The sequence below is a fragment of the Artibeus jamaicensis genome, unplaced genomic scaffold, assembly GCF_021234435.1.
Source record: "Artibeus jamaicensis isolate MK-2021 breed Jamaican fruit bat unplaced genomic scaffold, CSHL_Jam_final scaffold_612, whole genome shotgun sequence".
Lineage (NCBI taxonomy): Eukaryota > Metazoa > Chordata > Mammalia > Chiroptera > Phyllostomidae > Artibeus > Artibeus jamaicensis.
This window is the reverse complement of record NW_026522049.1, coordinates 14,393,387-14,421,030: the sequence shown is the minus strand read 5'-3', so window position 1 is coordinate 14,421,030 and position 27,644 is coordinate 14,393,387. Positions and strand designations below refer to the sequence as shown.

The following is a 27,644-nucleotide window of genomic DNA, read 5'->3' as shown; positions in this document are numbered from 1 at the left end:
CTCTCCCTCTTTCTGTTTCCCTTCCCCCTCTCTAAAAATAACCAGTGTAGAAAATGCTTTTTGATTGTTTTCTGTGACATGGCTTGTGTAGCAGCAACTGTCATCTTAAATCTGAAATGGGATGCCCAGGAAAGGGAGGGGGTCATGTTATTCTCATGTAACTTAAGTTGTGTTCTAACTCTGTTTGTATAAAACACTTTTTGATGCTTTTAGAAATACATATATGTTGTAGTATACTGTAAGTATATAGAAAATACCTAAGTAGATAATAATTATCACTCTGATATAATTACTGTTGACAAGTTGATGAAGAAAAACCTTAATTCAGGTCATTTATTATACATGTGAGCATCTTTCCTTTAGCATCATCTTTTAAAATGATCGTTCTCAGATGTCGGCAGACTCTGGCGTGTGAGGTCTCTCAGAGCTTGTGGTTCTGAGAACTTCCGGAACATTCTACCTGTGCTTGTCACGGGCCACGCAGTGACAGTTTTTGCTCTCTCCCCAGCTGCCTGCCGTGGCGTTCAGCATCACCAACCTGCCCTTCACAGAGCCCATGCTCTCTGTATGGGCTCAGCTGGTGAACCTCGCTGGAAGCAAATTGGAAAAGCACAAAATAAAGAAGTCACCCAAACAGGGATTTTTAGGTTAGTGCGTGGCCGCTGTTGGGGCTCAGACGCACTGACGCTGTTGAGCAAAGGTGGGCACGGGACCTTGGATGCGCCGAGAGGGACCACCCAGTGTGTTCTGAGCGAGCGTTTGGGGAGGGGTCTGTTCCCGCTCCCCATGTATCCGCAGGGACCTTTGCTCTAAGACCTGCCTTGCTTCACACCTATGGACGGTGGGTTAGAGCTGCCTGTGCTTAAACTCCTGCTTCCTGCTTGGTCCCCGGCCTTTCCATTTTCCGCACCTTCCTCCTGCGTGCTCTCTGGGCCTTCTTCTCCCAGATTGTTCTCTGCCTGTTGGAAGTCCTTGGTGTGGTACCCCCAACTCCAGCTCCCCCTGTTCTGTCTTCTCAAGTTCCCGCACACATTTCCCCCGTCGCTGTGATGGCTGCTGTGGCGCTGGTGGCGGTGACTTCCTTTTACGCTGAATCTCCAGTTCTCTCCGCTTGGCTGGAGGGCACATGTGTTTGACCTGCAGCCTGCGCAGAATTCAGCTTGCCCTGCCCCTTAGCCGGTCACAGGGAACAAGCCTGTCTGCCTGGGAGTCAAGCTGGGTGCCCGAAGGCCACCTGTGCTTCTGCCGTGCCCTGCCTCCCCTGTCCCCATGCTGCCTCTGGAGACTCTGGCCCGTCCAGCTTGGGAACGCCGCTGTGACAGCTGCGTCCTGGGCACTTCCTCTGCCCGGGCCCTGGTGGTGTGCGGGCACTGCTCTCTCCTCTCCGGGCAGACAGAGGCGGTCTGGGGAGGGGCCATCCTGACGGGGAGGCAGCAGTGGGCAGGGTGTGTCAGCCGGGTTGTCCAGGCGGCGCCCTGGCTGGAAGGTAGAAGTCTTTTGTTTGTGACATAGGTATCTGGGTAAAATTAGAGCCGTTTGGGAAACATTTGACTGTACTGAGAATAGCTAACAGAGTTCTGTATTAAACCATTTATTTAATCCTCAGCCGGCCCCACTAAGGTAGTCGTGTGGGGAGCAAGAAAGGGGAAGACCAGAGAGGCGAGGCAGCTTTCGGGAGTCCCCCGTCTCAGCGCTGGGCAGATGAGGCCTCGTTCCTGACAGCCCATGGCCCAGTCAGCCAGTTCCCACGGGGCGGGCGTCGTGGACAGGGCATCGCTGCGGCAGGGAGCAGAGCCCCAGAGGGCGCGGGTTCCCGCTGAGGCCTGTTCTCCCACAGGACAGGTGGACCTGGACCTGCTGAGGAGCCAGCAGCTGAAGCTGTACATCCTGAAGGCGGGCCGGGCGCTGCTGCCCCACCAGGACCAGCTGCGGCAGATCCTGTCCCAGCCCGCCCTGCAGGAGGCCGCGGCCGCGCCGACAGGTACCTTGGCGAGGAGGGCGGGCGCTCCGCAGCGGGGAGCTAGAGAAAGGCGGGCCCCCCAGCCAGGAGTTGCGGCCGGTGAGGTCACTGCCTTAGAGGACGAAGGCTGAGGACTGAGGCGGGAGGAGGGAGATGCAGCTCCTGCCGTGACGTGAGGTGTGGCACCAGGGGCAGGATGACAGCGCAGGGGCGTGTGCCAGAAACGCAGACTCGCGGCCGCACCCCCACCTCAGGAGCGAGAGCCCCCCTACAACAAGGCCCCGCGCTGGGTCGGGGCCCAGAGCGCCGCCTGGACGATCACTTCTGGGGCTGCCGCGGTGCTGCCGTCTGCTGGGTGTTGGGGGAAACGCGTGCACACGCCTGTGTTCTGTCCACCTGCCCGTCTCTGTGTGTCCACTGACTGCAAGTCACCTGCGGGAACGTGCCCCACGTCCAGGCCTGAAGACACGTGTACAGACAGACGCACATTCTGTCTGCGCAGCGGAATACTCGACACCGCTGTTCACGGTGCTGAAACGCGCACGCGCACCCCCCGTTGCCATGGGAACACGAACAGAGAAGCACGTTGTGGGGTGTCCCTGTTTGTGGTCAGGCTGTAGGTTTATCTGCTCACTGACACACCGACGGGGAACTCCAGCTGACGTTTTTTTAACTTTTCAAAGTTACTTCTGTTTTCTACAGTGAGCTTTTTGAGTACAAAAAAAAGAAGCCGTGAAATACTTAATAATCATCTGTGGAAAGACAGTGTGCCGAGTATTATGTGAACAAGATAGTTCTTGTTAGTGCCCCTTCCTCTCTGCCTGTGGTGGGAGGAGACTCGAACCCAGCCCGCTCTGCCCAAGGCCAGTGCTCCAAGACGTGTGTGCGCTGTTCCACGGACGTCCTGGGGACGCCAGCGGCCCAGGGCTGGGGAGGGCTTGGAAGGCTGTGGCAGACCCTGAGGGTGGGGACCAGGGATCTCTGCTTGGTGAGGAGCCGGGAGGAACTTGGGTTGTGGGTGACTGTGGATAAAGCTGGAGATGCCCGCGATGTCGTGTGACAGGGGCCCGGGTGAGACGTGGGCCCACAGGGAAAGCTGAGGTGGGACCCACGGGAGAGTGCTGACGCTGAGGGTGAGCAGTCGGCCGGTGAGACGTCGGGGTGTTTGTAACAAGGGGATCGAGGGGCGGGAGGATCGCTTCTCTGCCTGCTGAGAAGGCGTCTCCCAGGGCAGCGTGGGAGGTGGAAAGGGGTTCCAGGAGGCATGAACGGTGTGGTCTTTTAGATGAGAAACTTCTGGAAAAGCAGTGAAAGTCAAAGGCGGCTGCTATTTCGGGCTCAGTACAGGGAGGCCAGTGAGGAGCGCCTGGAAGAAAGTGGGGAAGTCCCGTGGAGTGTGGGGGTGGGTATCGTGAGTTCATTTTAACGTGCTGAGTGGGAGGTAAGGCTGACCGGGGAGCAGGGACCTGGAAGGTGGCCCCGCACGGGGGGAGGTCAGGACACAGAGCCCTGGGGGTCTGGTTGGCTGCCATGTGGTCCTCCACGTGGTGGCACTGAGTGGGGTCATCGTTCCCTGCTGGGGTAGCACGGGCCCTGGACGGAGCTGTGTAGGGCACAGCCTGAGGGAGTGCCCGGGCCACCTGGTTTGATCACGTGGCGTGGGGACACACGTGTTGTCTCTGGCCACTGTCCCTCTTCAGGGGCAGACCGCATGGCTGGTAACTGAGAACCATTTAATCTCTGGCCCTTGAAGACAAAGACTCCAATTACAGGGTCAGTCGGAGTTGTCACTGAACCAAAACCAGGTGCTGCACAGCTGGGTGGGCTCGACATAGTATGTGTCGGGGCCGGGACGGACGGCGTTAGCCGCCTCTCGGAGCTGCTTGGCGTGCAAGCCAGGGCGCCTGACCGTGCTGGGAAGGAGGGCTGGCTGGGCAAGCCAGGGCCAGAGGCACGGACGCGGGGTGTCCCTGGGTGGGCGGCTGAGCAGTGAGTGTGCAGAGAGACAGACAGACATGCTCAGGGAGAAGGGCTGGGGCTGGGGTTGGTGGTTTGTGATGGCTCTAAGGATACCTAGACGAAAAAGCAGGGGTTGGGGGGGACTGTTCGGAGGCTAGTTTTGGACATCTGGGCCTTGCGAGTTTGGCTCGCCTGGCGTGTGGCGGGATAGAGGTCCTGCCCGCTCAGCATGCTCAGCGCGTTGTCTTTAATGCCACACGTTTTGTCTCCCGATCCAGACGACGGCGCAGCTGCGTCCCCTGACCTGGGGGACATGTCTCCCGAAGGGCCGCAGCCCCCGATGATCCTCCTGCAGCAGCTGCTGGCCTCGGCCACCCAGCCGTCCCCGGTGAAGGCCATATTCGACAAGCAGGAGCTCGAGGTACCGCAGCGTCGCCAGTGGCTCGGCCCCTGCACCGTGCTGGGTGGACGTTGGCTTTTTCCCTAGGTGTGAATGTTCTCGCTCATAGGTTCTTTTTTTCCCTTATTTCTTTTTTTTTATCCCAGCATCTGTGTCCCGTGTGGCCCCAGGACGGTCTCTGCCCCTGAGGAGCTCAGGAGGCCTCTCTCCCGATTTGTCTTGAATTTTAAATGCTGTGTCACGTCGGTCTTAGTCGTAGCCTGTCGTCATACTAGTTAGAGAAGGGGGGGTTGGGATTCAGCCTCGTTGTGCATTGTTTGAAAAGATTACCAGGCTCAACATGGGTTAATGGTCCAGTATTCCCAGAGAGATCTTTTTCCAGGAAATACTGCTCTGGAAGGAGCTCACGTGACCTGTGAGGGTCGCACTGGCTTGTTTGTCTCCTCAGTCCAAAGCTTGTCTTGGACATGCTCTGTTACCGCCAGGTTCTGGGCCCTCACCCCTCGCCCTGCCTGCTCCTGCACTTCCAGCTGCTTGGGGGCCGGGGCTAGGGGCGTGTGTCCCCAGAGGAGGTGACACGTGACTGGGTCTGAGGGTGGCAGCCGTCATGGCCTGAGATGTGGAGAAGGAGATACGTTTAAAAACTCTTCTTGCTGCTTAATATATAAACAATTCTTGATAAAATAACAAAGACAGAAGAGCTCAGTCCCCAGTGCGTGGTGGCGCTCAGGGGGCAAAGGCCAGAAATGGTGGGTATGGGGGTTCAGTGCCCTGGCCAGCCACTGGTTAGGTCTACAAAGCTCGAAATGATAGCAGTGACCTCAGCATGGCCGGGCCACCAGGCAGCCGCGAAGATAGAAGAGGACACTGGGCGTTGAGGGAGGGGGTGCTGGGCAGAGCGCGCCCCAAGTCACGCCGGGGGTCCCCAGCGGTGAGAAGAGAGGCAGGGAGGAAACCAGGGTGAGGGGCTGTCCTGTGGGGACCAGGAAGGGCTGTTGTCCCAGAGAGCACGTTCCGTGTTTGTCTCCCGTGGGTCTTGTTCCGTGTGGCAGGTCGCATGCCCTTGGCCTGCGGTCTGCGCGCTGTTTCCCTGTGGTCCTCACGGAGACGTGCCTGCGTGTGCGTGTTCTCCCCTGGGCTCCTGGGCTTGTGCTTGAGTGCCCTGACTCCCTGGCTTGGTTTCCACCCCTGCCCCTCCCAGTTCGGAAACCGCTGACTATGACGTTCTCTCCTGTCCCACACCCACTGTTGTCACCCACGTCTGTCACTGCACAGCTGCCAGCCGTGCGGCAAGGCTCCGTGTGAGGCCGCTCCGTGTGGTGCGCCCGCTTCCCCGGCTGCGTGGATCTCTCGTGCTCTGCACTTGGAGGCAGGCCGGCTTCTGGTGGGCGGGTCGAATTTCTTTGTTGCTGATTCTGACGTCTGGGCCGCCTGGCGGTCTGCTCTTGGTGGTCTTCTCTCTCAGTTACACTCCATTCCTGGTTCAGCCTTCTTACATACCTGGCGGTTTTTACAGCGTCCTGGGCATGTCACATGTCGCATCGTAGTGGCTCTGGGTTCTGCTGGCGCTGGGCGCAGGACTCCAAAGTTTATCTTGCGGACAGTTTGGTACTTGGCAGCCCTGGGTTTCTTCCCAGCCCGTCCCTGCCGTGCTCAGTTTGATAAAACAGTACCGCAAGGGCACCTGCACCTGAGGCCAGGTTGCAGGTGGGTGGTGGGGTCGGGGTCGGGGTGGGGGCGCTGTGTGTGCTGGAGGAGGGGGCGGAGCTGCCCTGCAGTCCCAGCATCTTGTTTCTTGTGTGATTTCCTCACTGTTCTTCCTGCCTCACTTGCAGAGTGGTGCTTCGCCCTCTGCGTGGCTGAGAGCAAACTTGGTGGCACACGAATCCCCATGTCATCTCCGGCTGGTTGTCTAGAGGGAGAGGGTGGGAGGTGGCAGGCGCTGCTTTGTCCCAGGGAGAGGGGCCCCCGCTCCCTGCCCTCGGCCCCTCCCTCTGCCTTCATGCCCTCAGCCTGCATCCTGCCCAGCACTCAGGGCTGCTGCTTTGACCTTCTCTTTAGAGCGCGTTGAGCACTGGCTAAATTCCCAGGCTCTGTGTGTGTCGGGGGGAGTGCATAGGCCATCGTGTTTTCCCTCGGCATTGAACTGCGAAAGCCGCCTGTGTCGGGTTTTACCATCCTTTTGAATGCGCACGCCTGTCTGGGCTTTCTGCACATCACGTAGCAGACGCGCCGCTTCCTTAGCCCGGCTGAGGTCGCCTGGCGTCACAGCACCGCTGTCCTCTGCGCAGGCGGCCGCGCTGGCTGTGTGTCAGTGTCTGGCTGTGGAGTGCACTCACCCGTCCAGCCCGGCGTCGGAGGATGGCAGCCCCAGCGAGGCCACCACGCCCGTGTCCGCGCAGCATCTGCGCCCCCTCCGAGCCAAGAAGCGCAAGCAGTCGCCGGTGCCCGCGCCGCCCACTGTGCGTCAGCTCATGGAGATGGGGTTCCCCAGAAGGAACATCGAGTTCGCGCTCAAGTCGCTCACGGGCGCCTCTGGGAGCGCCTCTGGTTTGCCAGGTACGCGCCCTCCTCCTGGGCAGCAGGCGGCGCCCATTGAGTGCCTGCCCTCAGGACCAGCTGGCGACGCTGATGTCTGAGGGTGGGTGCCGTGGGGCCACTGTGGGTGTGCTGTGTGTGCTCGCTCGCAGGCGTGGAGGCCCTGGTGGGCTGGCTGCTGGACCACGCTGACGCGCAGGTCACGGACCTCTCGGACGCAGACACGGGGTCTGAGGACTGTTCGGACGAGGAGGTGATGGAGGACTTCGACGACATGGCCTATGCTATGGTCAGTGCTTCCGTGCGCTGCCCCCTCGCCTGCGCCCACCTGTCCTCTGTGCCGGGCCCCCCAGGGCTGCTCCAGAGGGCTCTCCCCAGTCCTGCTGGGCTTGCAGGGGCCTCGTTCCAACATCTGATGGTGTTGGCTGGGCACTAGAAACACTAAGAAATCATGCTTTATATGACACCTTGACTTCTGATCTGAATAAATTCTTTTATGGGATTCATTGGCAAATGCCTCAGGGATTTTCTGTGCTTTCAGTTTCTGAGACTCTGCTTACTGTGCTGTTGCCATTAATCTGATTTAAATGAAGAACTTTAGGCCTGGCTGGTGTGGCTCAGTGGATTGCGTGCAGGCCTCAAGGAGCCAAAAGGTCACCAGTTTGATTCCCAGTCAGGACACATGCCTGGGCTGTGGGCCAGGTCCCCAGTAGGGGGCACTCAAGAGGCAACCACACATGGATGCTTCTCTCCCTCTCTTTCTTCTTCCCTTCTCCCGCTCTCTAGAAATAAATAAAATATTTAAAAAATGATGTCTAAATGAGGAATTTTAGCTGTTCAAATATATTTTGAATTAGCTGTTTCACCTTCTCCAGGTAAACCTTATCCATGAATAAACCATTCCCTGCTCCAAAAGAAGAAAACAAAGAAAAAAATTTATAGGGAAAAATATAGAAAATATTTCATATGTTATATCTTAATATTATAGATTTCACACACTTCTTTCTTTCTAAGTAGATTTATCTGGTTCACCATTCTGAAAAACTATTTCATCCTCTGCAGTCGACCGGTGCTGTGGTAACCGAGAGCCAGACTTACAAAAAGCGAGCGGACTTCCTGAGCAACGATGACTACGCCGTGTACGTGAGGGAGAACATCCAGGTGAGGCGTTGCCCGAGGTGGGAGCCTGGCTCAGCCTCTCGGTCAGCCAGCGTCCCGGCCTCTCAGAACCTCAGCGGCCGGAGAGGGAGGCCCGGTGCCCAGCAGGGAGGTCCCTGTGGCTGAGGCCGGGGACAGAGGAGCCGAGGGTAAGGGTTCGGGGCAGGACAGGGCCCGATGACAAGCGGTGGCTGGGCCACAGCAACGTGGCACAGACCTGTGCTTCTTGGGTGGCCCCCTGTGGGATGCTTTTCAAATTCGTGTTTGCTTGTGTACGTCATCCTCACTGGCTTCAAACTTATAAAATCTAGTTGTGCTTTTCATGTAGTCCTTTTTTCACTCAAGAGCTTTCTTGTGCTACTTCTTTTGTTAGGTCACTCCAGAGAAAACCCCCAAATCGTCTCATTTCTCCTGTAGATATGTCAGTATGTAACGCGAATGGAGAAAGGATTTTAAAATGTTTTTTACCCCTGGCTGGCATAGCTCAGTGGATTGAGCGCGGGCCTGCGAACCAGAGTACCGCGGTTTGATTCCCAGTGAGGGCACAGGCCTGGGTCACAGGCCAGTTCCCAGCAGGGGACGCATGAGAGGCAACCACACATTGATGTTTCTCTCCCACTCTTTCTCCTTCCCTTCCCCTCTCTCGGAAAATAAATAAAGAAAATATAAAATGTTTTTTACTTTTTTACATTTATTTTTTATTTTTATGTTTTTTTGATTTTATTTATTTATTTTTAGTGAGAGGAGAAGGGAGGGTGAAAGAGAGGGAAACATCAGTGTGTGGTTGCCTCTTGTGCGCCCCCTACTGGGGACCTGGCCTACAACCCAGGCCTGTGCCCTGACTGGGAATTGAACCAGTGACACTTTGGTTCGCAGCCCATGCTCAATCCACTGAGCTACACCAGCCAGGGCTGTTAAATGCTTTGTTTTGTGTTGTTTTTTGCTTCATCGATTTCTGAATGGCAGATTGCTGCCCTGGTCCTTATGAGGGTGACCAGAACCTTGTTCTCCTTCTCTGTGAGGACTTCATCGGCTCCTCTGGCTTTGCTGTGTGTCGGTCACTGCTCCCCTCGGTCAGGTTGCTCTCTGGAGAGCACGCGCATCTGGGGGCACTCCCTTGCTTTCTGGCTCCAGTGGGTCTGGCCCGTCGGGTGCGGTTCCGGCCTCAGATAGGGAGCCCGCAACTCTCCAAAGACCCCTGGTGCCGCTTGTACAAGAGGGGCTTGAGCGTGCCCTCCGTGCAGGAGGAAGCCCCCCTCAGGAGTCATAATGCAACTCACAGTGGTTCCTTCATCCACACTGTGCGCTGGGCCACATCTTGTACTTGATTTCGATTTGAGGTGGGAATGATGGTGCGGTGCTGCCGGACGTACGAGGAGGTGTGCGAAGGAGACATGGGCAAAGTGATCAAGCTGGACAGGGACGGGCTGCACGACCTCAACGTGCAGTGTGACTGGCAGCACAAAGGCGGCACCTACTGGGTCCGCTACATCCACGTGGAGCTGGCAGGTGAGCCCACTGTGTGCGTCCTGTGCCTCCTCCACGGGGCGGACCTCCGGGGAGGGAGGCTCATGGCGGTGCCTTTGTCGTCGGCCTCGCAGGCTACCCCCCGCCAAGCTTCCCTTCCCACATCAAGATCGGTGACAAGGTGCACGTCAAAGCCTCGGTGACCACCCCGAAGTACAAGTGGGGATCCGTGACGCACCAGAGCGTGGGCGTCGTGAAAGGTAACCTCCCTGCGCCACAGAACTCCCAGTTCTCAACTAATGTGAACTCCTATTTGTTTTTGGTTTTTTTTACTCAAGGGCAGAAAAGCAAGTGTGAAGAAAGCCTCATGATAAATAAATAGTGTCCTTGGGCTGGTCAGTGCCCCTGACATGGGAGCGCACCTGTAGTTAAGGTCAGGGACACTAACGCATTGCATCTCAGGAGGATGTGCACCCTGGACACCGGGGCGTCTCTGTCAGTGGCCTCACAAAGGGCTAATGGGGTGTGTGCTGGGTATTTTGGGGAAGTTTCGATGAAGTGGGTTAATTCCAAGAACGGGTATCTTAATAAATGTTGTGGAAGAATGGAGCCAGGAAGAAGCTAGGATTGGCATGAGGAGGCCATTGTTCATTCCAGCCGGGGCGCCTGGCTGTTTCGGTTTGGACTGGCCAAACCAGAGCAGACACGCCTGGGCGCGGTTTTGGCTTCCCCGTCAGTCCCGGGGGGTCCTGGTCCGATGGCACTGTGCACATGCTCTGCCCAGTGACCTGCGTGTGAGCGAGCTCTCTCTGTCTGGGACCATTTTTCTTTTTTCCTCAGTGCTTTATAAAAATTCAGGACTAAACTTAATGGAAATGCGCAAACGATGGGAGTTAGGAACCTGGAAACCCAAACTTCTCCTCTCTTCATATTTAACATGGCGTTGAGCGGTTGTTAGGTCAGACAAGTAGCATGCTTTCAAAGGTGCAGTGTTAACTGTCGCCTGGGAAGGATTACACGTGCGTGCACTGTAAGTTTATCTTTAAACTCACGCAGTGTCTTAGAAATCCAGCCTTCTTCCGTTTTGTTCGAGCCTCGTGGAAAAGCCCCTCTGCGACACGGCTGCGGTTGGGAGTGGCAGCGGCAGCAGAGGGGCTGCCCGGGGGAGGGCGTTTCTCAGCTTCACAGGAACAAGTGGCGTGTTGAACCTTTCACTTGGGCTTCACATTTTTCTTATGAGATTATTAAAAGCTTTACAAACCAAACCAAAGGTAAATTGTAAAAACAAGAACTTGGCCTAGAGGTAACTAACAGTTTGGAGCAGCACGGTGCTCTCATCGGAGGGCAAGAGATGTTTTTACATCATTAACATGATTGGCGTTCCCGAAAGTACTGAATGGTGATTGACGTGGTGTGATTACAAACCAACCCACCTTGCTGTGGAAAATTCGAAACATCCAAAAGTAGAGAGAGCTTAGAGTTGAATGAGCCTCCATGTACCGATGACCAGGCCTCCGCAGTTGTCATTCCTGGCCCGAGTCTGCCCCCGCTCCCCACACCCCATGACCCCGCCCTCCTGAGTTCGAAGCTAGTCCCCGAGGTCAGGGGCTGGCATCCCTGTGAGTCTCTAAGATGGAAGCGTTCCTTGTGACACGCAGGGCACATGGCGAGGTAGAGTTTAAATTGTGTTTTAGGTTCTTACTGGTGACAAAGGTGTCTTAGGCAGTTCTGCTGTGTCCCAGCTTTCAGTGCCAATGGGAAGGACGTCATCGTTGACTTCCCTCAGCAGTCCCACTGGACGGGGCTCTTGTCTGAGATGGAGCTGGTGCCCAGCATCCACCCCGGGGTCACGTGAGTCTTTATTTGTCTGTTGCTGGGTTTGCTTGGGCGGAGAGGCTTTCTTTGGAATGGAAGTTCGGCAAGCGACTCCTCTTTTTCTTAGCATCTCACAGCTGTTCTCCACGCAGGTGCGATGGCTGTCAGATGTTCCCCATCAATGGGCCCAGGTTCAAGTGCAGGAACTGTGATGACTTCGACTTCTGTGAAACGTGTTTCAAGACCAGAAAACACAACACCAGGCATACATTTGGCAGAATAAATGAGCCAGGTATGGTAGAACGGTTGTGTTCCTGATGAGATCGTTACTGTGACAGTGAGGTGGTGACTTTGCTCTCTGAAGTTCATGTTCATGCAGCGAGCCCTGCACAGAGTGCACCATGAAGCAGGGAAGAGGGTCCTCCCTGCTGGTTGAGTGGCCTTTTTTCAGCGATGAAGGGCCACGGAAATTGCTTGCTTATCTCTCCATAAAGAACATTAACAAGACCTCAAGTAGCTAATAATGTGGTTTCTTGTGTGGATGTTCACTTGGGTAGTTGGAGAGCAAGTCTTTTTCTTTGTATGTCTTTTACTATATATATATTTATTGTGGCAGAATTTATACAACATAGGCTTTGCCATTTTAATTATTTTTCAGGGTACAATTCAGGGACCGGTACACTACTGTCTATATCCAACATGTTTTCATCATTCCAGACATCATTCCAAACTCTGTACCCATTGAGCAAAAAGGCCCCTCATCTCCTCCCCAGCCCGTGGCAACTTCTAATCTGCTTTCTGTCTCTGATTTTGGTGCCTCTAGGCATCTAGGTATCTCCTAAGTCAGGGTGTCAAACTCATTTTCCCCGGGGGCCACATCAGCCTTGCAGTTCCCTTCAAAGGACCGCATGTAACTTTAGGTCTGTATACCAGTAACTGCTCCTCAACAGTTAAGCAAGAGCCCGGCGCTGCTGCTGGGTAGAAACAAGGTGCCGGGGCTGGATTCGGCCCTCGGGCCTTGTGTTAGCCACCTGTGTCCTAGGTGAAACCGCCTGCATTTGTTTCTTGGTGACTGGCTGATTTCACGCTGTGTTCTGTTTCCAGGGCTCAGGCACATTGCAGCACGTGTCAGAAATCCATTTCTGTTTGATATGTATGTAACATTTCATCGTGTGCATACGCCGTGTGTTGTTCATCATGTATTGATGTTCATGTATGTGTTCATGTTTTGTTCAACATGTGGCCATGTTTTCATGGCCACTGGGTTATTCCTACCTTGTTGCAGTTGGGGATGATGTGTGCACATTCTGGACCAATCCCCGGGCGTCCCTGCTTTCAGCACCGGCTGAGGAGCTGCCAGAGGCTGTCCCCGGTGCCGCATCATTTTCTGTTGCCACTGGTGTGGAGGGGCTTCCAGTTCTCCAACAGCCTCAACAACATTTATTTTCCTTTTTTTTTTTTTCAATTAGAACCATCCTAATTGGTGATTTTGATTTGAGGTTTTCTTTTTTTAAATTTAATATATATTTTATTTATTTATTTTTAGAGAGAGGGGAGGGGAGGGAGAAAGAGAGGGAGAGAAAGATCAATGTGTGGGTGTGGTTGCCTCTCACACGCCCCCTACTGGGGACCTGGCCCACAACCCAGGCATGTGCCCTGACTGGGAATCGAACTGGCGATCTTTTATTTTGCATGCTGGCACTCAATCCACTGAGCCACACCAGCCAGGACTAGATATATTTCTTATACATTGTAAACAGTTTTTATAAATTTCTATGTGATGATTTTTTTCTATTATTTGGGTCATTTAAGTATTTTTTTTCATTTAAGGCGATTGCTGATGTTTTTTATTTATATTGAACAGCTTCTCACTGTTTTTATGTGTGTTCTCATTTCCTGGTCTCTTTTCTCTACTCCATCTCTGGACCATGAACGGATTTTATTATAATACTTTTCTTTGTCTTATTAAAAGTTAATAAGTACTTCACCTATTATTTAGTACTTCACCCTCCTCCTAAGCAAGCACCTCAGATCTCTTTAATTTTGTCCTCTTTCTGAATCAAATTATCATGTTTTAGAACTTTACACATATGCTTTTTAAAAAAGATTTTATTTATTTTTTTAGAGAGAAAAAGAGGGAGAGAAACATTGATCGGTTGCCTCTTGTATGCACCCGGATCGGGGACCGAGCCTGCAGCCAGGCATGTGCCCTGTCCAGGAATCAAACCCACAACCTTTTGCTTTGTGGGATGACGCCCAACCCACTGAGCCACACCAGTCAGGATGTACGCATACATGTTTTTAAAAATATTTTATTTATTTATTTTTACAGAGGGGAGGGGAAGGGAAGGAGAAAGAGAGGAGGAGAAACATCAGTGTGTGGTTACCTCTCACACACCCCCTACTGGGGGCCTGGCCCACAACCCAGGCCTGTGCCCTGACTGGGAATCGAACTGGCGACCCTTTGTTTTGCAGGCTGGTGCTCAATCTACTGAGCCACACCAGCCAGGGCTACACATACATTTTAAACTATGCAAGACATTAGTATTTATTGCATATTTGTTTAGATTTTTTTCACATACTTAACACTGTAATTTTTCTGTTCCTTCATCTTTCACTTTCTACCTATTATCACATTCCAGTCACCTGAGGAATAGCCCTTCATACTTTACTTTTCTGTGGTTATGACTTTTTCTATGTTCCTGAAAATTTCTTTATTTCTCCTTCATTTTGAAAACTATTGTGCAGCGAGTTGTCTGCCAGCACTTTATGCACACTGTTCCATTGTCACGCAGGTCACGTTATTTCTGTGGAAGCATCTGGGGGGGTGGCTGCTGCTCCGTCCGTGCCGGTCCGTCTCGGCACTGCCCCTGGCGCTGCGTCTGAGATGGTCTTTCGTGTTTCTCTGACGCATATTTTACGTGTGTGTAGAGCTTTGTAACGTTGTATCTTTGGGTCAGTGGGGCTTTTTAGTTATGTATTTTGTGTTTTATTTCTTTTTCTTCCCACCTTGTGACAGTTTAATTGACCCACAGCGTTGTGTGAGGTAAGGGGTTCAGTGTGGTAACTGGGTGCAGGGGTACGTTGCAAACGGATCCCCGCAGTCGGACCAGTGAATTAACACCAGTCTTATCACACCTGAGCTAGACCGTCTCTCTCTCCTGTAAGCCTTTCACCTTCCTGTTTACGTTCTCTAAACTTTCACTCCTCAATTCTTCTAGATATTTTTTACTAATTGACTTTTCATATGAGTCTCCTCTGATAGTAAACCTGTTCAGTGAGTTCTTCATTTGGTTACTGGAGCATTTCTCATCTTTCTGTTGTTTTTTTAAACATAGTTTCTGAGTCTCTGCTGAAATATTCAGTGTTTTACTGTTTTGAACATTTGAAGTGGACTTATTTTAAAATCTGCGTATCGTGTCTCCATTTCTGTCGTCTCTTCTTTCTGGTGGTTTTCAGTCACGGTCGTCAGTGTCCTCACGTGCCATTGCCTACTGGACATTCTATTGAAAAATGATTTCTTGAATCAGTTTGAGGCCTAAGCGATCTCTCCAGTAATCGGGGGGAGGGTCGGCCTTTCTGGGAACTTTCTGGTAACTGGGATTGATAACTCTCTAGGCTCGCCTGGGTCCCATTGTATTCAGCGCTGTGGTTTCACGTGGAGCCGTAATTAGTAGAAGCCGTCAAACAGCCCTGCGTGGTCTGCCCGTCCTCTGGGCTTCTTCCTGCTGGGATCTCAGCCCAAAGCGTGGGTTTCCTGTGGTCCTCTGGTGGTGGGCTCCGGACTCCAGCTCCTGGCCCGCCCCCCCCCCCCCGACCGCCGAGCCTGTGAAGAGTACTTGCGGGCTCTCCTTAGAAAGTGCCACTCGCCCCAGGGAAAGTAGCCTGTCATCGCCAGCGCAGTGCCCCAGGTCCCTCCTTCTACCTCAGATTTCCTCGGACCCTCAGGTCCCAGTCCCATTACCCTCTGCCACCCAAGTCACTGACGCTTTCGAGATGCATCCGCCTTTCAGTGTTCGTCCACCCCTCACAGCCTTCCTCGGTGGGAGGAGTTTTCAGATTTGTGGTCAGTGGAGGAGGAAACCCTTTGCACGTTTGCTTGTGCTTTGCGTTGTAAAGGCGTCTTTAATAGTAGTGCTCCCGGTGAGCACTGGCACTGCACTCCTCCCCGGCCCCGGATCGCCGCCCCTGGGGGCTGCCAGGAGGGTCTCATGGCACAGACCACAGCGGTGTGTGAGCTGCTTCTCCTGGCGGCCGGAGAGTGTCTTGCCTGGGTTTTCTGGAAGCCATTTCATTAGCTCCTTTCAGTTTGTGAGCTTCAGCATTGCTGTGAAGGAAGCAGCTCGTCGCCGTGCAAAGCAGCTTTCTGTCTCGGTTGTGACGGTCCCGCCCTGCTGGATTAACAACACTGTTTGGTCACCACACACAGGACAGTCGGCCATATTCTGCGGCCGGTCCGGGAGGCAGCTGAAGCGGTGTCACAGCTGCCCGCCCGGGACGCTGCTGGACAGCTGGTCCCGCATGGTGAAGTCCCTCACCGTGTCGTCCTCCGTGAACCAGGCCTCCCGGCTCATCGACGGCAGCGAGCCCTGCTGGCAGTCGTCCGGCTCGCAGGGGAAGGTAGCGTGTGCGCGCCCAGCCCTGCACCCTGCCCCTCACCTGTCGGCCCTGCACCTCTCAGAGCCGCAGCTGAACGCTGGAAACCTGCTCGGTTACGCTGTGACTTTGGCTCATTAATTACTTTAACTGCGCCGTCCAGTTTTTATTGTCAGAGATTTTAAGCAATACAGGTGACAGATTTTATCTCTATCCCATTAATAAAGGGCAGAATACGGTTCTGTTTTTACTCCCCACCGTGAGCTATCTGGTCAGATTCCGCTCTGGTTGGAAACATCTCTCATAGGTCCTATCTGACCTTTTGGATGTTACTGGATTTGCACCTACATGTGGGTCACATACTCTGGACATGCAGGTCAGACATGGGGCGAGGGGCTTTCTCTCCACCACGTGGACCCCCATGCCTGCTGTTGGAAGGCTGTGCAGGATCCGCCCTGGGTCCCGATAAGCAAGTGAGGAAGTGGAGTGCTGTTGGGCTCCTGCCACCGCAGAGGCTGGTGGCCATGCCATGTGATATATTCTCAGGCTTGAGTTGATTCTATTTTTTTTTAAAGTTTTTTAGAGAGAGGAGAAGGGAGAGAAAGGGAGGAGGAAAGAGGGAGAGAAACATTGATGCGTGGTTGCCTCTCGTGCGCCCCCTACTGGGGACCTGGCTCACAACCCAGACATGTGCCCTGACTGGGAATTGAACCCGAGACCCTTTGGTTCTCCAGGCCAGCACTCAATCCACTGAGCCACACTAGCCAGGGCTTCAGTGATATTATTTTAGCAGCTGAAATGTACTAACTGAGAATTCTTTTCTTTAAGCACTGGATCCGTTTGGAGATTTTCCCAGATGTTCTTGTTCACCGACTGAAAATGACCGTGGACCCGGCGGACAGCAGCTACATGCCTTCCCTGGTGGTGGTGTCAGGTAGTGCGTTCGTGAGCTCGGAGACCCTCGTCTGTCATACAGCAAAACCCGCCGGTCTGATCCCCTCTCTGCGCCCTTTCCTTCTAGGCGGGAATTCCCTGAATAACCTAATCGAACTAAAGACAATCAATATCAACTCTACCGACACCACAGTGCCCCTTCTGAGCGACTGCACGGAGGTAAGTGGGTGCAGTGGTGCCCTGTGGTGATGGTTTGCAGGTGACGACTAGGTGACCTTTTTGACCTTTTCCATGGGGATATTGAACCCATCCCCCACCTTTGAATTGTATTTATTTTAGACTTTGGCATGCACACCACTGCGATTCAGGTCAGCTTGAAAGGGAAGCAGATAACTTACACCCTCGCCCTGGTGAGAACTGGCTGCAGGGCGCCTGGTCGAGTCTCGAGGAGGCAGGCGGTCTGCTCTGTGCACTGGATGCAGTCTTGTCCTTGACCATGTCTGTCTGTGTGTGACGGTTTTTTGGGACCACGCGCCACGTCGCAGCTGCTTTTTGTTTGCACACCTCCTGGCCTCAAGGGCTGGGCTTGTCGTGAGGCGCTGAGCTATACATTGGTTTTGATGGGTAAGGAGGTGATTTTCCAAATGCATCCAAGTGTATGTTCTCTCTTGAAAACTCCGTCTGAGATGCTCGATGAGGGTCATTTTAAACAGCGCCCTGTGTCACCGAGCGGTGAGACCGCCTCTCACGTCTTTCCACCAGTGCCAGCATCGTGGCAATAAACATATTTAAAGTAATACAAATTAAGATGGTTTTTTTGTCCTGCCAATAACTGTTGTCTGGTGAGGACACTACTTGCTAAAATGATACTGAATAAAGATATAAAAGAATTGACTTTTATTTATCTAATATTCAGTGAGTTTATTTTTAAATGAGTAAACCAAGTTTAGCAATCGTTATTATTATTTTTTAAGATTTTATTTACTTATTTTTAGACACAGGGGAAGGGAGGTGGACAGAGAGGGAGAGAAACATCAATGTGTGGTTGCCTCTTGCACGCCCCCTACTGGAGACCTGGCCTGAAACCCAGGCATGTGCCCTGACTGGGAATTAAACCTGCCACCCTTTGGTTCTTAGGCCAGAGCGCAGTCCACTGAGCCACACCAGCCAGAGCTACCATTCATTATTATTTTTACTTTTGGTCTATGCAAATAAAGGCAGACAAGGTCTATTAATGTAAAAGAAGCTGATCCACAGCCATAGGTTAATTCGTTTGGGTGAGAGGTTGGTGTCTTGCATATGGAGTCGATGGGCTATGCCTGTTCCTTTCCTGAGGCCCCAGATTTGATGCTCCAGCCTTATGTTACCTGGAGGCTTATTGTTTTTGTTTATTTTCTTTTAGTTTTCAGCAAATAGAATTGGGGGGCACCAGTCATTCCTGAATGTCGCTGAACCGTATTGTAACATACTGTTTGGTTAATTAATGCCAGTGGTGTTAATAAATGAGTGCATTGTCAAATTATTAAAATGAAAGATAATACTGAGTTTGTCTAGAAAAGGATACTGAATTTTAGTTTATTATTTTATTAACAGTAGGTAACTAAACACTACTTGTCTAATGTATTATAGTCCTGAGTATTTTTGTATTTTAAGGAAATTAACAGCTACAGAGTTAATTAAATCAGTCATTGAGATTATTATTCATAAGAGATGCATTAACTTTAATCCAATCAACTGTCAGACAGCAAGTTGTAGAATATTTGCTGAGCATAGAATAGCATATATCACATGTATGAGCTGTATGAAGCATCTTGAAGAATCAGAAAACTCATAACCCACTCTTCATCCCTCCAAGCCACTTAAGAATTGGCATAGCCTTGGTCAGGTGGTTCAGTTGGTTGGCTCATTATCCCATACACCACAAGGCTGTGGGTTCGATCCCTGGTGGGGGCATGTGCAGGAGGCAACCATTCGATGTGTCTTTCTCACATTAGTGTTCCTCTCTCGTTCTCTGTCTCTCTCCCTGGTCCCCACCTTCCTCTTTCTCTCAAATCAATAAAAACAGCCCTGGCTGGTGTGGCTCAGTGGATTGAGCACCTTCCTGTGAACCAAAGGGTCGCTGGTCTGATTCCTAGTCAGGGCACGTGCCTGGGTTGGCGGCCAGGTCCCCAGTAGGGGGCGCAAGAGAGGCACCCACACATGGATCTTTCTCTCCCACTCTTTCTCCTTCCCTTCCCCTCTCTCTAAAAATAAATAAATAAAATATTAAAAAAATAAAAAATAAAAACATGCCCTGAGGGGAGGACTGAAAAGAAAACACCAGAATATTACCATTCTGTGAAGCTACCAGCCATTGAAGCATTACCTTCCCTACAAAAAGGCCTGCCACGGGGTTTTCTGCCGCAACCAGAACGGGAAGGCACTGCGTTCCCCACGAACCTAACGCCAGCTTCAACAGTCACCAGCGTTTCTGCAAATCACGTTTCACTCTCTCTCTCCATCTGGCCACTCCCACCGTTTTTTTCCTTCTGGACGCTTTCGAAGCAGGTCCCCAAAGAGCCCTCATTTCAGTAGTGTGCGCTTGAGCGGTCCTGTCTCATCAGGACTAAGCAGTGTGGCCACATTGCCGTAGGCACACCTCACCGTCACTAACAACATGTTTCCCCCCCGTCAGTGTCGCGGTTTCCCAGGTATCCCGTTCACGCCCATTTGCGGTCTGTTCGTGGGAAGCATGATTCACACAGTACCTGCAATTCCCACTTCATCCCCTTGCTTTTCAATTCCCTTGCTTTTTCCCTTGTGGAGGAAAGAAAGGGACTGGGTCTTCTCCTCCTGTAGAATTTCTCATTTCTCAGTTTGTATTACCCATCCCAGTGGTTTGGTCCAGCTCTGCTTCCTGCGACGTTGTAGATAGACCTGAGGTCTGAGCAGGTCCCAGGGAGAAGTCACTGGCAGCGTGTGTGTCCCATGCGTCCCACCGTGTCGGTCCACTCACAGGAAGTCCGGGGGCCGAGGGAGGAACGCAGTGAGGCAAACATGTCTGGGGTGGTGGCAAAGGCGTCACAGACATGTTGTAACTCCTCTGGGCCCCAGTTTGAACAAACCAGCGACACAGAGATGCTGATGAGACGATCTGATCGCGGGCAGTGTGTTAGATGGTACGAGGGGGTCCCACTTTGGCTATGACGGCCACAGCGTGGAGGTGTCTGCATGCCCATAGTTTAGTTTCCGCCAACGTACCAGAGCAGCCCGCTGCCTGAAACTCCCTGAAGGTGACCCACAGCGGAACAAAATCGGTTGTGCATTTGAAGTTGCTCAGCTACGTGATGGAGTCACAGGGCTCTTTGTACCGTCACTCTAATTTATAAATACTCACACATTTTCATTACATTTTAAAAGTCACAGAGCCTCTGTGAACTTCCTGGCCTTGGTCTTTTTTTCTTAATACATCTTGGTTCAAGAAAGCTTTGAGACAGAAAGCTTCCTGGTAGCACAGTGAGGCTCTCAGAGTGTTTCATTCTCATAAGAAAACCCACGTGAGTCCGGTACCCTTGGGAGTTGACTTCTTTTGAAGGCAAACCCTACTCCCACTGCCAGAAGTTTCCTCGCTGGCTTGACACCTCCAGGGCGGACGTCTGGGAGCTCTGACGTTGCGCGCGCTCCACGTCTGATGCGTCCTGCTGTCCGCTGCAGGCACCGAACGAACGTGTCCTCCGCAGAAGTCTGCAGCTCTCCGTCTTTGTGTCCAGTATCACAGGTACATCGAAATCGCCATAAAGCAGTGCAGGAGCTCCGGCATCGACTGCAAGATCCACGGGCTCATCCTGCTGGGGCGCATCCGCCCGGAGGAGGAGGATTTGGCTGCGGTCCCGTTCTTGGCATCAGACAATGAGGAGGAAGAGGATGAGAAGGGCAGCAATGGGAGGTGAGAGGCACTGGGTTCTGCTGCTGATTTCAGAATTGGCACTTCCGCATGTAAATACTGAATCAGTGTCTCCTAGGCACAGTAGTTAGACACCTGCGGGAATGGCAGACACCTATGGATTCGCTCGCAAAAATGATCATTTGATTAATTTCAGGGGCATGTTGAATGTAGGAAGCACATTTTATTTAGAGAAATCCCACTAAAACGGGGAACTAAACATATTTAATTATTCTATTTGAAGTATCACGTCTAATACTTCAGTGTATGTATCCTTGTTTTTTTAAAATTTGTCCCTAATTGTATTTTCCTATGGACACGGTATGGCGTATGTTTCATAGCCTTCTTTGCTAAATGTTTTATTGCCTACTTTTGAATTTAGGAAATGTGTTCTGATAAAATACACGTGACAGAGTTCCCCAGGCGGACTGTTTGGAAGCGTGCAGCCCGGTGGCATCACGCACGCCGCGCGCTCTCGTAGTTGCGGTCGTCGCCGCCTCGGCCTTCCGCGCCCTGGTATCGCTGTGCAGAGTTACCTGGAGCAGGGTCTCCTCTCCCAGTGCTCTCGTTTCCTCCCCCGAGGTGGTGACTGGTGTACGCATGCGCTCACCACGTCTGCGTTGCGCCCCCTGTGGGCTGGCCCTCCTTTCTGTCTGTGGGTGCCAGTGCAGGGGGTGGGGCGCACAGAGTAAGATCAGAGAGACTCAAGCACAGCCTAGCGGCCTCGCAGCCGCTGGCGTGCACAAAGAGGGAGTGCTCCGTGCTTTGAGGCTGGCTAGGAGCCTTGATCTGTCGGTCCAAGAAGTCTCTCCAAAGGTTGACTCCTGGGAAAGGTCAGTTATCAGAGTGGAGTGGGTGGGACGGGTGTGTCTGGCCAAGGAGCAGCCTGTACCGAGGACCAGGGAAGCTGGCTGCCCGGCTTGCCTGCCTGTGTTGGCTTTCCGTGCTTAGGCGTGGATGCAGAATTTAGTGGGGGAAGGGCTGTCTCAAGCCCCGCTTATCTCCCGGTAGCAAACAGCGACCCTCACTATCCTCAGATAAGCTGTATTTTCCTAGTTCAGTTGCCAAAAGTGGAATTGCTAAGTCGGAAGACAGGCAGAGCCTGTTGCTGCACGTTGGGGACGTGGCTGCCTCCTGGGCTGTGGGCGCTGCAGGCCCGGCCTGCCACCCGCCCCCCTCCCGCATGTGGCCTCAGTCCTGTGTCTCCTGCCAGAAAAGGGCTCTGTGTTCGAGTGTCGAGACCTGTGGTCAGATTGAGGGATTTCCCAAGGGCCCTGTGATTGTGGGTCTGGGTTCTGTCCTGTTTTATTCTGAAACCTTTGCACAGCAGTTGAAAAGGAAATAGTGTGTGTGACACCACCTCATCTAGAGTCTACGTGACACTGTCTGATACACTTCAAACTGATTGTAGCTACATACGTGAATTAAGGGAAATGGCAGTTTACTTAAATAAATCACAGGGTTTTCTTAAGAGAAAAGGATTATACATTAGCATTTTGTTCTTCAATAGCCACTCAAATGAACTGGGCAAATACAGTCAGTACGTGAACTGCAGATGTGAAGTACCCAGAACCTCATTGATGACATTTTGACCTAACTGATTACAGTAACAAAAGAACTTCCAGATATTTGAATGTAATTTCTTTACTGTGGGGTATCATTCATTAGCTGATGACTGGAGGGCGAATGGGTGGTTCAGGCCATCTCTGGCCATCTCCCAAGGGGCAGCTCCTACCTGGGCTGTGCCCACAGTGACCACCGCTGGCCCTGTTCCAGCTGGTCGACGTGCAGGTGGTATTGGCCACTGTGTGTCTGGAGTAGGACTCCAGGTGTCCTGTGCATATTGTCAGCTAAAAATGTGTTCTGAGATGTTCCAGGTAATTGCAGCGTGCATGGGCTCACTCTCCAGTGCCTCTCGTATCCGATGAAAGAGTTTTCCTACATTTTTTTAATCCCCAAACCATAAAAGTTTGACCTTTAAAGTCAATATTAAAGAAACCTTACCCATCTAGAACCTGCTCAAGCCCTGGGCTTCCATTCTGGCTTATAAAAGTAGAACAAAGCAAGCAAAAGCCAGGAACCACCCACGGAAGAAGCACATGGTTAGCACCTGGCATCAGACCACCCACCTGGAAAATGCAACCCTGTCCCACGCACTTCGTGGTCCCAGGAGTTCCGGACAGGGAGTGCTGCGTTGATAGGGTTGCAGCCCACTGTGGACAGGCAGGGAGAGGGACAGAGAAGGTGATGGGAGGAGCCTGGGGGGGAGGCGGGGCCTCAGCCCATCTGGCCTGTGTGAAATGGAAGACGGCGGACAGATGGTGAAATGGAGGAAAGTGGTGTTTTGCTTTAGAGTGCCTTGGCGGTCACATCTGCTACATTATTTCTCCTTGGGGGTGAGGGGATGACCGGACACAGTGCCAGCCCCAGTGGTGACTCCCGGGCCACTTAGCCAGCATTCTCTGCAGTTACAACCTGTGTGTGTGTGTGTGTGTGTGTGTTGGTGGGGGGTGTCGACGGGCAGGGTCCGCTCTGAGCCTGCACACAGCCGCTGGGGCCAACATGGTGTGTCACAGAAAGGTCGCCACCGAAACGACATGCGGAAATGACACTTCAGTTAAAAGGTAGCAGGCTGAGCCCGCAGAACACGAATTCCTGTGTTTGGTGTGGGGTTTACTGTGCTCAAACAAGACATGAAAGAGTTCTCACAGTGATCGGCAAACGGCACATGCATGTGGTCTCTTCCCTTTGGTTTTAAACATGCCTCAGCGCTGACTGGCTCTGTCCGTGTCCCCTTCCCCTCGGTCAGCCTTGTCAGGAAGAAGGCGGCGGGGCTGGAGTTGGCGGCCACAATCAGGACGAAGGTGTTTGTGTGGGGGCTGAACGACAAGGACCAGCTGGGCGGCCTGAAGGGCTCTAAGGTACGTCCCTGCAGCCGCACTTGGCGCCTGCCCCGGCAGGGGCCCAGCGCCGCCCTCGTCCCGGAGGCCCACCAGCGGGCCTGCCTCCTCTACGGTGCTTTTCAAATTGGCTCTGCGGAGTAATCCTGCCGTGGATTCCGGGCTCTGCCAAAGTTAGTTTCGGGCAAGCCTCTGTTTTGGGCAAATAGTGTGCTTTAGGTCTTGTTGCATTACTACTGTTATATAAACTAGAAAATACAGTTTTGGAAAGATTTGATAAGCACATAGAAGATAACTGTAGACTATAACTGTGTTGATCTTGCCTTCGATACGTACGCAGTTTGCTCACCATGAGCGAACTAGTAGAAGTGCAGAGGTGAGACGTGATTCAGTGACTCGCCACTGCAGAGGGTACATCTGAACTGGCCCGGAATCCAGTGTCGCTTCTGTTACTCAGTGTCTCTCACCCAGGGAGTCACAAAGCAGTGCCCGCCATTCCTAGTGCCGGGAGCAGCTTCTCTGTGACTTGGCCGTTGCGGGATTTCTCATCACCTGCTTTGTGGGGACGCTGAGCAGGAACGTTAGAACATATTTATTTGAGTCTGTCCTTTTAAGCGCATTTGTATCTTTATTTGCAGAGCCCTGGACCCACTCAGAGGTGGGCAGGGGCAGCAATCCCTGAGAGCTGGTCGTGGTTGTGGGGGCAGCTGGGGGGTCCCCGACACACACCATGTTGGCACGTGCCTGGGAAGGGGAGGTGTGGCGCCCCCTTGGGGGAGTGGTGCAAACCCTCTGCCACCCTCAGAGCCACTGTTACACAGGAGTGGGAACGGGTCCCTAAGGGCTCTGAGAAATTTAAATTAGCTCACGTGCATCGGAATGGGAAATCTAAACTTTCCGGGGATGCCAGAGTCAGTGAGAATAGGCAGGAAGTGACCTGAAATACGGTGTACTTTATCAGGTGTTTGTTTAAATCTTTACATTATATGTGTTTATTTTTCACCTGTAATCACAGAGGTGTTTAAATGTACCATGTAGAGAGACTAGGTCCTTGTCCCAGCATCCCTGTGTCCTGGTCCCAGCACGTAGCAGTCACCAGCAGATGGTCACGGCTTTGCTTTTATTTTCTACACATCCCACCCCTGTTTATTTTAGAGTAAATCTTAGAACCTCATCTCATCCTTAAAACAATGTGTATCCCTAAGAGAAAATAACCTGTGGTTAATGTCATCGTGCAAGTTAACAGTAATTCCTTGTATCATCTAATAAGGTTACTTATAGTTTTAAAAGTGTAAGTAAAACCATCTTTTTTCTCCTTCTGCTCTCATGAAACATCCTGTTCTAGATAAAGGTTCCCTCGTTCTCCGAGACGCTGTCTGCTCTGAATGTGGTTCAGGTGGCTGGCGGCTCTAAGAGTTTGTTTGCAGGTATGTATAATTGCTCCTGTATGAACATTTCTGGGAGTTGTGCTTAGCACTAAAAACCAGTTGTCGTGCGTGAGAAGTGAGCCCTGTCCTTGCTCTGGTTCCTGCAGTGACCTTGGAGGGAAAGGTGTACGCCTGTGGAGAGGCCACCAACGGCCGGCTGGGGCTCGGCATGTCCAGTGGGACTGTGCCCATCCCGCGCCAGATCACGGCGCTCAGCAACTACATGGTCAAGAAGGTGGCCGTGCACTCAGGTATGTGCCCGGGGCTGCTGCTGGTGCTCCGCCAGTGGCTGGGGCCCCTCTGCCAGCAGCACCCCCCAGCAGCTGTCAGTCTGGGAGCCCTGGGCTCAGCGTCACGGCGCCTTTGACATTGTCCGGGCTGTGCCTGGAGGTGCGCTCTCTGTCCGGGAAGGAGCCTGTGGCTTCCTCTAGGTTCCCGAAGTGTGCGTGCACCCCAGCGATGAGAACGATCCTTTCAAAGATCACACACCATCCATTTAGCAGACCCGTCAAAGCGCCCTGTGGATGGGAACCAAACCCGATACAAAGCCTGGCGTGTGCCTGGGCTGAGGGGACATAGCCTCCTGGCAGTGGGGACCCCAACAAGGGGCACAGTTGCTTTCCCTATAATCGCCGGGGGGTGGGTCCGGGGCAGTACAGCAGCTCCATGCCCAGGTGGAGCAGGCCCCCCCAGCCCCCCCCCACTGACAGACCCCACCTGAAGCTCTTTACCACAAGCCCCACTTGTCTCTCATCTCTGTCTCCATCCTCTCTGGGCCGGGGAGTCTGGGAAGTGTAGTTTCTAGCTGAGTACATTGCTGTTCTCTTATATGGGTCCTGCGGTGAGGAACCCAGCATGATGTGGGGCGGGGGCTGGGGGCCCAGGAGCTGGCAGGGACGCCAGTGACCCTCCTGCGGGGGTGGGTGGGCTGGAGATGGGTTCTTGCTGGGGAGAGACCCAGATGCATCTTCCCGATGTGTCTGGGAGGAGTGAGCTGCCCGGCCTGCACACGGTGGCGTTTGGCCTAAGTGGGTCCCAGCTGGGGAGCCGTCCTCACAGGCTTGATTGCCCTCGCACTTGAGGGTTCGCCTGGTGACAGGCGTCCTTCCTCCTGCTTGTCCCTCTGAAATCCAATCTTGACGGATTTAACGTAGCAGCTGTCCCATTAATGAAGGACGTAATTTTGCTGCTGCTTTGGGAGTGAAATTCTTTCTAGATCTCACCCTCGTAGTTTAATAAAAGCTCACTTATGTTATGTATCCGTCCCCCTGAAATATCGGTCCCGTTTTTACTCATTTATCTATCACGTGTTCTTTGAGTGCCTCCTGCTGCCGGCAAAGTAGGCAGCTACGCCGTGACCCCCGCGTACCCCCCTCTGACGGCCGCACTGTGTGCACGTTGCAGGCGGCCGACACGCCACAGCGCTCACCGTCGACGGGAAGGTGTTCTCCTGGGGGGAAGGTGACGACGGCAAGCTGGGACACTTCAGCAGGCTGTAAGCGCGCTCCCCTCGTCACTTGCTAATCTGGGCCAGTACCGATGATAATAGCCAATGCCTATTGATCGTTCTCTCAGAAAAGTAAATGGGGGCGGGTGATTGATGAGAAGTGAACCTAAAACGTATTTTGAACATCACCCAGGAGCATGGCTGTGCCTTACACGTTCCGTATTGAGGTGTGCCCGTATTTAAGTGGATCCATAGATGTCATTTTCTTCCTCCTTTAAAAACAAGGCTGGTCGAACCCAGGGAGTATTGTCCCAACTTGCTCTAGGAACTGCGACAAGCCGCGGCTGATCGAGGCGCTGAAAAGCAAGCGCATCCGGGACATCGCCTGTGGGAGCTCGCACAGCGCCGCGCTCACGTCCAGCGGGGAGCTCTACACCTGGGGTCTCGGCGAGTACGGCCGCCTGGGCCACGGCGACAACACGACGCAGCTGAAGCCCAAGATGGTGAGTGTGCCCTTTTCTGTGGCTTACAGAACGCCTACCATCGGCGGATTTCCAGAGAACGTAAGCTTCGAGTCTGAGAAAGTCAGTGAAGACGGGTACGTGATTGGCTTTCAGACCGGCTCAGTGCCTGGGCCTGACTCTGTTCTCTCGTTTGCGGTCGAGCAGGTGAAGGTGCTGCTCGGGCACCGAGTGATCCAGGTCGCCTGTGGAAGCAGAGACGCGCAGACCCTGGCCCTGACCGACGAAGGTGCGCCCGTCCTGCCTCTGCGTTGCTGCCTGGGGAGGGACACGGGCAGACTCTGGGCTGAAGCGTGTCTTCCTTAAACCCAGGCTTGGTCTTCTCCTGGGGTGACGGCGACTTTGGAAAACTGGGCCGCGGAGGAAGCGAGGGCTGCAACGTGCCCCAGAACATCGAGAGGCTGAACGGGCAGGGCGTGTGCCAGATCGAGTGTGGCGCCCAGTTCTCCCTGGCGCTCACCAAGTCGGGAGTGGTGTGGACGTGGTATGTGTGCCGCCCTCCACCCCGCACGCCTGCTGTGCAGCTGTGCGCCCTGTCCCACGCCCACCTTAGAGGGATGCCGGCACCTTTGTCCCCTGTTTATTTCAACTCGGGATCGCTGACAACATTAGAGGAGGAGATTCCCACTGCAACTGAGTT

The 27,644-nt window shown here is 53.1% G+C and overlaps 1 protein-coding gene across 1 annotated transcript in view; it reads left to right on the top strand.

Moving 5' to 3' along the window:
• Positions 1-27,644, top strand: part of HERC2 (HECT and RLD domain containing E3 ubiquitin protein ligase 2) — a 185,452-nt gene that overhangs the window by 105,235 nt on the left and 52,573 nt on the right. Inside the window, exons 43-63 of the mRNA XM_053658983.1 lie at positions 509-647; positions 1,838-1,981; positions 4,198-4,340; positions 6,611-6,878; positions 7,010-7,146; positions 7,920-8,018; positions 9,356-9,524; positions 9,617-9,742; positions 11,225-11,333; positions 11,450-11,589; positions 15,727-15,917; positions 16,722-16,827; positions 16,915-17,006; positions 20,537-20,712; positions 23,519-23,630; positions 24,955-25,036; positions 25,144-25,287; positions 26,441-26,531; positions 26,809-26,986; positions 27,152-27,233; positions 27,317-27,488. Of these exons, the coding sequence (XP_053514958.1) occupies positions 509-647; positions 1,838-1,981; positions 4,198-4,340; positions 6,611-6,878; positions 7,010-7,146; positions 7,920-8,018; positions 9,356-9,524; positions 9,617-9,742; positions 11,225-11,333; positions 11,450-11,589; positions 15,727-15,917; positions 16,722-16,827; positions 16,915-17,006; positions 20,537-20,712; positions 23,519-23,630; positions 24,955-25,036; positions 25,144-25,287; positions 26,441-26,531; positions 26,809-26,986; positions 27,152-27,233; positions 27,317-27,488 (2,900 nt within the window). The remainder of the gene's footprint in view (positions 1-508; positions 648-1,837; positions 1,982-4,197; positions 4,341-6,610; positions 6,879-7,009; positions 7,147-7,919; positions 8,019-9,355; positions 9,525-9,616; positions 9,743-11,224; positions 11,334-11,449; positions 11,590-15,726; positions 15,918-16,721; positions 16,828-16,914; positions 17,007-20,536; positions 20,713-23,518; positions 23,631-24,954; positions 25,037-25,143; positions 25,288-26,440; positions 26,532-26,808; positions 26,987-27,151; positions 27,234-27,316; positions 27,489-27,644) is intronic.